The sequence below is a fragment of the Catharus ustulatus genome, chromosome 4, assembly GCF_009819885.2.
Source record: "Catharus ustulatus isolate bCatUst1 chromosome 4, bCatUst1.pri.v2, whole genome shotgun sequence".
Taxonomy (NCBI): Eukaryota; Metazoa; Chordata; class Aves; order Passeriformes; family Turdidae; genus Catharus; species Catharus ustulatus.
Window position 1 is genome coordinate 47,462,451 of NC_046224.1, and position 10,723 is coordinate 47,473,173.

The 10,723-nt window shown below is 42.2% G+C and overlaps 1 protein-coding gene and 1 long non-coding RNA gene across 2 annotated transcripts; both read left to right on the top strand.

Annotated features, from left to right (window-relative positions):
* Positions 1-13: 13 nt before the first annotated feature.
* LOC116995884 lies at positions 14-5,139 on the top strand. Its single transcript, XR_004417813.1, has 2 exons — positions 14-80; positions 4,201-5,139. It is a non-coding gene; the product is annotated as an uncharacterized LOC116995884 (long non-coding RNA).
* Positions 138-1,962, top strand: BBS10 (Bardet-Biedl syndrome 10). The gene has a single exon (XM_033058968.1). The coding sequence runs from the start codon at positions 153-155 to the stop codon at positions 1,932-1,934; it is 1,782 nt and encodes a 593-aa protein (XP_032914859.1). The 5' UTR covers positions 138-152; the 3' UTR covers positions 1,935-1,962.
* Positions 5,140-10,723: the final 5,584 nt, after the last annotated feature.

Here is a 10,723-nt window from a genome sequence, read left to right on the forward strand (position 1 = left end):
CGGCCCACGGGCCAGGCGATGCCAACGCGGGACGGGCGGCGGCTGCTGGAGGCGCTGAGCGTGGAGCCGCCCGCGGCCAGGTACCGCAGCGGAGGGGCCGGGCGAGGCCGGCGGGGGCGGCTCCCTAACGCTGCCCGTGTCCCCGCAGGGTGATGGCGGCCCGCGCCTGCAGCCACCGCGCCGCGACGGGGGACGGCGCCAAGAGCTTCGTGGTGCTGCTGGCGGCCGTGCTGGGCGGGCTGCGGGCGGCGGGCGGCGGCGCCGGGCTGCGGCGGGCGCTGCGGGACTTCGAGGCGCAGGTGCTGGAGCGGGCGGCGGCGCGGGGGCTGCGGCGGCACCTGCGGCCGGCGCCGCCCGGGCTGCCGGAGCCGCCGCTGGAGCCGCTGCTGGAGCCGCTGCTGGAGCCGTACCTGGCCGGCCGGCTGGGCCCCGGCGAGCGGCGCTGCCTGGCGCGGCTCTGCGCCGAGATGTGCCGCCGCTGCGCCCCGGCCGCCGCCGCCCGCCCGCGGGTGCTGCGGCTCCTCGGCCGGCGGTTCGCGGAGCTGCACGCCGCCGTGCCCGGCCTGCCCCTGGCCAGCTCCAGGGTCCTGCCCGGCATCGTCCTCCGCAGGGACTTCGCTGTCTACTGCCCGACGGACGGGGAGCTGCGGGCCCTGCTCGTCACCGAGCCCCTGCGGCCCGCCCTGACGGCCCCCGGTGTCGAGTTTGTTGTAGACTCCGAAGGTCAGTATCAGGCTTCCCTGCGCTGGATCGCCAGAAGGACAGAAGCCTTAATGAAACACTTGCAGAGTAACAACGTGAAGCTGTTACTGTCGAGTGCGAAGCAAGAAGAAGTAGTTATCTACTATGCCAAATTATATGGTGTGTCTGTGGTAGAGTGCTTATCGTCGGAAGAAATGGCCCTTATCAGAGAAATCACCGGTGTCTGCCCTTACGCACCTTTCGGTGATAACATGGACAGAGAAATAACCGAAACTGCAGTGGTAACGTTTTGCCAGCCCTTGCTGCTCGCCTCCAAGAGATGCGCCCACATTGGCTTCACCAGTGTGTGTGCCTTCCAGCCCCACTGCCTGATCCTTTGTGGGCCGGTGGATGGTGTTAATGAGCAGCACGCTGCTGCTTTACAAGAGGCGTTCACAATGCTGCAGCAGCTGTTTAAAGCAGTTCATCAGAGGGAGGAATGGAAAGCAGAAGGTGAAAGCCAGAGCAAAGCGTCAGATGTTTGCACTTGGCATTCTTCAGCAACTCAGAAACAACTGGTAATAGAAAATACTTGCAATAGTAACCAGGTTTCTGAATGTCAGTTGAAAGCACTTGGTGATGAAACAGAAAGAAAAATTTTAGACCCTGATAAAAGTGATCTGTTGGTCCACAGTCAAAAGAACCACGGCACCGCTGTGTTAGTGGCACATAACACTGATAGAGTCACTGCATGTGAGTGCCTGGATGCTGGCAAAGGTCTGGAGAAAACATGTTGCCGTATAGTTCCATTTAAGCAGGAGGAGAGTTGTGCAGGTATTGCACAGGATTGCCCCAATTGCCTCATACAAGCAGGATCAGTTTTGCCAGTAGGAGGTTACTTTGAAATCCTGTTACATTATTATATCCAGGACTATGCAAAACAGTGTCAGCAGTCAGAGATAATCGTTGTATCTAACGTGGTCGCTGATGCTTTGCTAAGCATTCCCAAGGCCTTGTACCGCACAGCAGAACGAGATGGCTTTACCAAATTCTATCTTGAAACCACTAATTTACTCCGAAAAAATCAGCCACTACCTGTAAACGATGAAGGCTTAGAGTCAGTGTATTGCAAGTACCAGTTAGTCATTTCAGTTCTCCATTGTGTTACAGAGCTTCTCTCCATAGACTTAGTAATTGGTATTAGGCGGCCACTCCAAAAAATTGCAGATCATGATTCAGAAGATGACTCTTGAAATTGTTAATAAAGAATGATTTTCATTATGTGTTGTTTCCTTATGTCTTCTTGCCAAATGGACACCCTCACGTCAGTGCTAGAGACTAAAAGATGCTGCTTCTCTTAGAAGAAAAAGGCTTTGAAAAATGGGTTGTGAACAATATGAACTTGAGGAAGTGTAGCCAATTTCCACTGCAGAAAATGTGCCATGCAGTCTCCATCCACATGCTGAAGATCCTGTGTACATTCAAGCCCAGGGTCAAATTCGCCTCTTTTGGTAGATTGAGTATTTTCACAAGCTAGATGTGATTTGTGTTCTTGGCATGTTAAAATTTGCCAGTATGGCAGAGCCACTGAACTTCCAAGTTACAAACCAAGGGGTGGATTTTGTAGACTTTATAATTAGCCAGATTAATTTTTTTTTAATAAAAGTATTTTGTGTACATCATGAGTTTGACTATAAAGGGAGAAATATAACTGTTGTTAGCCTGTTCAGCACTGGGGCAGGCAGCGGTAAACCACTGTTGTGTATCCCAGTGAACCTGATAGGAGATGCAGCATTTAAATTTTCCATTGAGTTTATTTCAGCTGAACTAGAAGAGTTAAGAATAATTTCATACTGTGACTTCAGGGCAGTTTCTCTGGAAAATTAGTTTATTTAAAATTTGTTTATTAAAATTGGTTAGTACAACTATAAATTTTAACTACCATGGGTTGAGTTGAAGTCCTGCTGTAAAAGGCTGTGTATTTATGGGAAAAGTTTACCCAGTTCTGTGTTAAAAACATGAGACAGTTCAGTCTTTGATCATTAGGGATTTTATTCTGGGTTTGTTTTTTGTTTGGTTCTATTTTTCCCTAATTCTTTTTTCCCTAGGATTTTTACCGTAATAATACTTGCTGTAAGCCCAGTAGCACCTGCATGTGCACCTCCCTTTCTGCTGGGTCCTAAAAACTACAGGTTTGATGGAGAAGATTTTTGAGTAATTGGACCAGCTGCAGCTGATAGTTGGTTCTCTGTGCATCTCCCGGTGTTGCATAATACTGAGAGTAATGGGTTTTTTTGATTTTTTAAAAAATCTACCATTAAATAAGATTTAGTGGGGCTGTTTAAAACCATAGGAATAAAAAATATTTACCTGCTATACCTGGGATGATTATAACTAGAGATTTTTCCCCTCCATTAATTTATGCTTTTTCAGTTTCTTCAGAAGACTCAAATTACCAAAGTTCTTTCAGATGTTTTGTTGTTGAAGCATTGTTCAGCAGTGCTTTGTTTGACTACAACTTTCCATTGACATTTTACATATATTCCTGGTAGTACAAAACACGGTAGGTTTTTGGATTTTTCCTGACTAAATATACTCTTACAGACATCTACAGATGAATAATATGAAACTCGGCTCACCAGAGTGATTTCTTTAATAAAGAACTAAGGACAGTAATTCTTTTTGTTAGAATCTTTTGGCAGGTGTGGGGGTGGGGGAAAATTAAACAGGGAGGAAAGAGAATCCCATTCTTGTTGCTGCCATGAGCTCTTGAAAGCTGCTTAAAGTCACAGTTCCAGTATGAGCCAAGAGCAGTCTCCATTGTGGAAGGTTTTGGAGCTGTGTGCCCTGTTCTGCCTGGATGGCATTGGGAGTTCCCACCAGCCCTGGCACTTCAGCAGGCGCTTGGGTCTGCATTTTACTGCTGTGATGAGCTGATGAGACAGTTTTGCTCTTGCACAAGTTTCTCCAATACTCTCTTCAAAGTGCTGACAACTTGCTGGCCAAAGATGAGTGATTTGTTCTGTGGTTAATCTATCAACTGTGGCACTGAACATGTGAAGCCTGGTGGCAGCAGGGGTTCTCTGCAGAAGCAGCTTTTGTATTCTGAATCAAGGTGCTGTCTGAATAAAGAGAGTACTGTGTCATTTCACATTACTTTATACCATTTGCACATCTGATTACTTTGAGATTTGCTGCAGTTTCTTTGAAAGGTTAAAAATATTTTGTTACATGAACAGCCTTCTGGTCATTTGATTTAAATTGTGTCATTCTTACTGAGAAGAATAAAGTCCAGAAATTTTATCATATCTAGAACTCTTACTTTTGCATGCCAGGATGCAAAGGAGAATTTAAAAATGAGTTACATAAAACTTCTTTCTGACCTGTTTTTGGTGAAACCTCTTGAGTCTGAAGATTCATTGAAGCGGGAACTGTATTTCTTTGACTTCTCTGTCCTTTTATATTTTATGAAAGATCAGTTTTCCATTTTGAACTACTGTTTCCCTGTTCTGTCTGCAGAACTGGGAAAATGGCAGGCTTTTCTCTTGGAGAGGAATGTCCCTTCCTTCTTTGTCCTGGTCTGCAGAAATGGATGCTTGTTCAAGATTTGGCTGTTTGGTTCCAGTCCTGGAGTCTAAGCTCATTACAAGATGTGCACCAGCTCAAGGGGAAAAAAAAAAAGGCATTAACTTAGTCTTTGGAGAGAAGAGCAGATTTACTGCTGGATTCAGCTCTTTCTTATCCTCAGGAGTCTTCTCCAGTAATTAGCCCGGATGTCTAAACATGATCTAGCTTAGAAAATGTTCTGGGTTCACTGCTGTCCCATCTACCCTTTAAGTGAAAGGCTGCTTGTAGCCCTGAGAAGCAGCTCAGTCTGTCTTCTGAGCTCTGGCTCAGGTGCTGTCACTGCCATTTCTGCTCTGCTGATGTTTCTGACCTGCTCCAGCAGCACGCTGCAGAGGCTGCTTGGGCTCTTAATGTTCCTTGGTGCCTAAGCCTTAGGTATGCAATTGTTCATGACATCTCACAGCTATCCCGATTTTTAAAGCTGCCTCTAGCTGTAGCTTGCCCTTTGGCAGGGGGACAAAACTTGACACAGTGACAGGGACCAAAGAGATTACCTGGGATAGCTTGAGACAATGTGTTTACTCACTCAGAACTACAGGGACAGGTATGCTGGTGTGGATGCTGTTAAAGGGTCAGGGAAAGATCCTAACAGGATTTTCCAAGGCTGAGAGCTTTCTCAGTCCCTGCTCGGATTTTTTCCCAGTCTTGAAGCTTTCTCAAAGGTAAACATAAAAAGAGAAAGAATTATAACAAAAGATAAACACCTGCTGCATGCATGAGAGCTGTGACAAGGGGTGTTGCTTTCTCTGGACCAATGAGTTACTGTTCTTTCCCTGTCTCCGATCCTTTCTATAAATGTAAGAGTGGTGTGTAATAAAGTGCTTCTTCTGCTGCTTCTGCATGAAGGAAGTCTTGTTGCTGCATTCTTCTGCCGCTCCACAGCTCCATACAGCAATGTTGGGACATTCACTGGGGTTGTAACAGCCTAAGCTTTTTCTTCATGCACTGTTTCACACAGATTATTTATATTTTGCACCATTATTCTATTATTTTTATATTTCTAAATATGGGTGGGCTTCCACACAAAGTGGAAGTCAGGTACACATGGACATGATTTTCAACTCAGATCCAGTCTTGAAATACAATATAAAGTTCAGGGATACTGATACTAATAGCCCAATATTAAAAGAATGACTTTAAAAAATCTTGATGTTTAACTTTCCTTTCTGAAGCCCTTAGAAAACTTAGATTCTGCCCCACATACAATTCATAAGAATATTTTGAAGGCATTCATCCCACCCACAAGGACCTTTAGGTCCTTCACTCTTTTTTCTTAAATTTTAAAAAGCCCAGTTTTAATAAATAGTGTCTAGTAATGTGCAGTAAGATTAGGTTGAAACTGCCTCCTGCATGCAGTTCTTGAGAATAGGAATAATCTATTTACATGACAGGATCACACTTTTTTATTTGTTGATTTGTGTGGGGGTCGAGTCTGAACAGAGTTTTGCAGGTGCTGGGTCCACACTGAGGCGGGCTCTGTTCCCCAGCTCTCCTGGAGGTGCTGTCCCCATGGCTGACCCTGCCAGCTCCTCATTGCTCAGCACCTTTCCTGGCCCTGCTCACTGCTCTCCATGACACCAGCTCCCTGGTTACCAAATAGGTACTGCTTAACTTCTCTAGTGGAAGTTATGCAACCTGAGTGTGGCCTTACATTTCCATCCATGCTTAGCTGACCTTCAGCGGTTTTGGCAGCTATGCAGAGAGCATCATTAAATAGGAGCCAGGCACAACAAGGAATTTTGTTCTGTTGTGCCATAAATCTCACACTGTGGAATCACATTTGTAAGAGGGGACAGGAGAAAGCAACACTTTGTTTAGGAACATAACTGTATAGTGGCATATTTTATATTTTTCTGTATCTTATATATGCAGAAAAATTTATTTTGTTTGTGTTGCTATCTCTAGAAGTCATCTTCCAGAGCCCATCTGAGAAGATGAAGGAAGATTAAATTCTTCACTTGATATATCTTCTGGACTTCACTAGAATTGCATTAATCTGTTCTGAATTTCCCTTTTGTTTCATGAGAGATCTGCTGTTCGTGGTAGAAACTTCTGTTTTCGTTGCTGAATTATTTCTATGTGTGTTTAGGTTAATCTATTCTCTTGCATATTTTTTTAATCAAGTTCTTTTAAATCTCATATTAAGAGAGAGAAGCTTTCACTGTTCAGTTGCAAAATTCTGATTAGTTTAATTTTGATCTTGAAATCTAAGAAACTATATGGTTTTGTCACTAGTAAACCCAAATACTAAATAGTTGCTCTATTTACTATAGTATTAATCCCATTATTGCTATTAAAACTAAATAAGGGAGTAAATGTCTGAATTTAACACCAGTCACTTTGGAAATGCATTGGCTGTGATTAACACAATTATAGTTTTGCAGTATCACTTTGTGTAAGGTGTTTTTCATATTCTGTTAATAAGACTAGAAATAGATGTTTAGATCTAGGATTATGCAAATTACTTCTTCCTTAATGGAATATTAAGCTAATAATTACTTCTAGGATTAAGAATTTAAATTTTTGCATTCCAAAACTAAAAACAATAAGAAAAATGTAATAGGTGTAATACATAGTAGCTCCTTCTTTATTATATGTTTCAATAAAAGACCAGACTTTGTAAGTGATGCTTGTTCCTGTAATAGCTCAAGCAGTGTACTCTTTTTAAAAACAGTCCTGGCAAAAAGAAAACAAAACAGTTTTCCATAGGGACGCCATTTGTGCTGGTTCAGCGAACAGCTTGTTTCTCACAAAGTCACCAGCAGATAAAAGAACTGTTACACTGAGGCTTTGGTCCAGTGCCGGATTAAGGGCACATCAGTAATGCTCTGTCGTGCATGGCTGTGTCCTAAGCCACCAACAGCAGGAATAACTATAAAAGATAAAATTTCCATTAAAAGTATTTTAAAAACAGTATTGGTTTACAGAACAAATTTTCTAATCTATTCTTATTTTGAGATTCCTGGTAAAACAATCCAGCATAGTGATCTTGCTTTTGATAAGAATCATGACCTACTTTCAGTGCGTGTCTTCATTTTGCAGGCTAAGAATCTGCTTAAATATTACCTTGAAATGGGAATCCAGAGAGGAAATACAAAGCAGGGCTTCCTCTGTGTGCGTGGGGGAACAGACAGCTCCAGATTAGAGTAATATCCAATGAGATATTAACTTTAGATTTGATACATGTCTGGTATCATGTATAAGGATTATATTTATATGCCACTGCTTTTGGAACACTGAAAGTGATTGTAGAAACTGCTTGATTATATTTGTAGAGCAAATAAACTGCTTGTAAGCTTTTTCCTAAAATCAGAAATACTCTTAGACTTTTAATTACGTATTTATGCAGTTTTGAAAAAGTATTAAATAGTCACAAAGTGCTGAAACAATTTAAATCTATTATCAGTGTTGACTGTACCAGAGATGTTATTGGCATGAGTGTTTTTAATGTCCTGGTGTTAGGAATATAATCCTGAGGAGAAGTGCCCCACAGCAGGGCTGCTGCTACTGCTGCCATTCCTGTTGGTACTGGAGGTAGCTCTGCCCTTGCACTCCAGCAGTTGCACAAAGAGAAGCCTTGCGGTGCCAAGATTAGATGGGGTACAGTACGTTCACCTTACCAGAGTGTTTAGCATTGAATTTCAGCAGCTCAGTAAATCTTGCAAGCTGTGGTGTAGGTAAGCAGAGGGGGTTTTGGGGCACTTCCAAACAACCACTGTTTATAATGCAGCAAGTATCAGAAATTCCATTCCCCATAATCTAAGACATTTTTGTCACCTTGCAGAATTTTTCAGTGAAACATGTTTTAAACCTTGGCAGTAATTAGCAAGTAGTATCAGGATCATTTTGTTCTAGGACTTCCCTCTGTTGAAAAGTTTGCCACCTGGGCTATAATCCTAAGTGCTGCAGAAGTTACAAGAGGAGCCAGTGTGCAATCACGCAGAAAGTAGGATTTTTTTCCTCCCCCTGTGTCATTGCTTTTTCTTTCTATTTGACTGTAGAGCTTATGAGGCAGTGAAATATGGTAATAACTCCATGTGTGTGTGGGTGGAGAGAAGGAGGGAATAAGAGAAGACAGGAGATAAGAAAACTCAGTTCAAAAGGAAGAGGGAGGAAAGATTAAGGTTGATTGATGAATAGAAAATAGAAAAGGACTGTTGTGTAGAAGGAAGAATAGAGTCTCAGATACATGAATGGGGAGAAGCAGCCCCACCTTCCACACCTCTCTCCCTGAAGAAGCAGTAGCAAAGGGAAGACATTAAGTTCTCCACTCCCCTTGGAAGACTGGTTGCAAATTGCAGTTGCCAAATGGAAAATTATAAAATCCATACAACTGTTTTTCTCTTGTCCTGGTGTAGGGGACTAGCTTGGAAAGCGTTAGGAGCTGTGGAGACAGTCTGTCTACGTATCTCAAGGTGTCCTGGGCTGTAAAGTTGCAACAGCCTGAGATAAAGATTCACATTTCTGTTCCCGAAGCTCAGTGTCTAGGAGTGGGTAAGAAATTACTGGGTGTGGATTACATTTATTTAGATAGCACATCTTGTCCTCACTGTCCTGAGCCTCTGGAATGTGCTTAGATCCTTAGGTCTTTTGCAGGTACAGGCTGGTATCAGCAACGCAGTTTGGCTCCCCAGCCTCTGCAACGAGGGGCTCCTGCCTTGGGCTTGAGTGGTGCCTTGTGCCTGGGGAACGCGCCCAGCTTCGTGTTCAGGGCACCCAGAGAACAACACAGGGCTGCAGGGGAGCTGCTGGGTTTACTGCTTTGAAACTAATTGTATGAGCTCTGATTTAAGTCATAAATCATCAGCTGATAAATTTGCCATCTGCTAGGCCTTAGATAATGAATCTAAATTTACTCGTGTTAGAGCATAGAAAGCCTGCCGAGGACCTCCAAGCTTATTTTTCAGTGCTTTTAGCCTCCTCATTGAATTGTAGAGAAAAAATAATTTTCTTGTGTAGTTCTGACTTCTCATAAGACTGAACCATTTTAAGAGAAACAGTTCTTGTAAAAATCATAGGTTTCCAGCATCTCCAATACCAATCCAGTGCTGGTAGCATCTTGTCTGTTTAATAGCAAGCACTTATGAAAAATGTCTGTCCCCTGCTGAAAACAGCAGGTTTCAGCCTCTGCATATTCAGACCCCAAACCTCTAATCCAAATGTATTCAAGTGATTATAAGCAGAAGATATTGACTTGACAGACTACCAGACCAGTAAAATTAATTGCCTAGCACTTTAGAGCAGATGATTGATACCAGATTTTTTTAGTAATAGTTCACATTGCTTTTCCTGCTGAAAAAAAAATACATGGTTGAATTAAAATGCATGAACAAGATCATAAATCATTTTCCTGCTATTGTATTTAACATATTTGAGTTTTAACCATTTATTCAGTTGTGTCTCTAGGGTTTTGTAAATATATATTTCTTTAATATTTCTTTGTAAATATATATTTCAAAAACCTTTTATGATTTGGTAACTGACTGACTTTGGCTGTAGCATTTTAACTGCAGAGATCAAATGATAATAAAAATGTAGGAAAATTCTCTGAATATTTTGGAAACCTGACTCTGTGAACCATTGGGGGAAACTAGTGGATTTTTTCTTCTGGAGTTTTATAACAATTTGAGCCTGAAGTTAGGATTGGATCCTGAACTAGCAGCATCTGCAAATGGCATTTGGGATCTCATAAACTGTACAGCTTTTTAAAATTGTACCTTTACATTTTGACATTGCTCAGGCTTATAACAAAGTCTGAATTTATATCAAAATGCAGAGAAATAAATTTCTCATCATTATTCCCTCTGGATTCCTGTTGTCAGAATGAGTGGGTGTTTGTGTCAGAAGGTAGAATAAATGCTAGTGCCTTGAAATGCTGCCTCTACAGCTCCTAATGTCATCGTGAGCTTTCCAAATGCTCCAGTTTTGAACTTGGAATAAATTTACTCCACTCGTAAAAACACCCACGTGTGTAGGAAGAAATGTGTGCATGTACCTTTCTTTAGTTTCCATAATGTGACATGTGTTTTCCTCCATAATTTTCCTCCCTGGCACTGTTTTGATGTGCCATGTGACACTGGCCATTCCTTATCCTTATTCTTTCCTCAAGGTTGAGACTTGTCATATTTTGTTAAAATCTTAGATGCCGAATTTCTCTTGACTTACTATTTCCCTGTTCTCATTTTTTTAATCACCCTATTCAAAAATTATGTTTAAGAGTAATTGAATGATTCAATAGGGAACAGCAGATATGAATATTCAATTTAAAGAAAGCAAATGCTGAGGACTTTCCAAACTTTTCACAATAACAGGCATTTATTGTAAAAAAACTTAACCAACAGTTGGTCTTCTGCAGGAATAGCTATTAAATGCCATGGAGTGACAATAATCAGCTAGAGGAGGAGGCGGAGTTTAG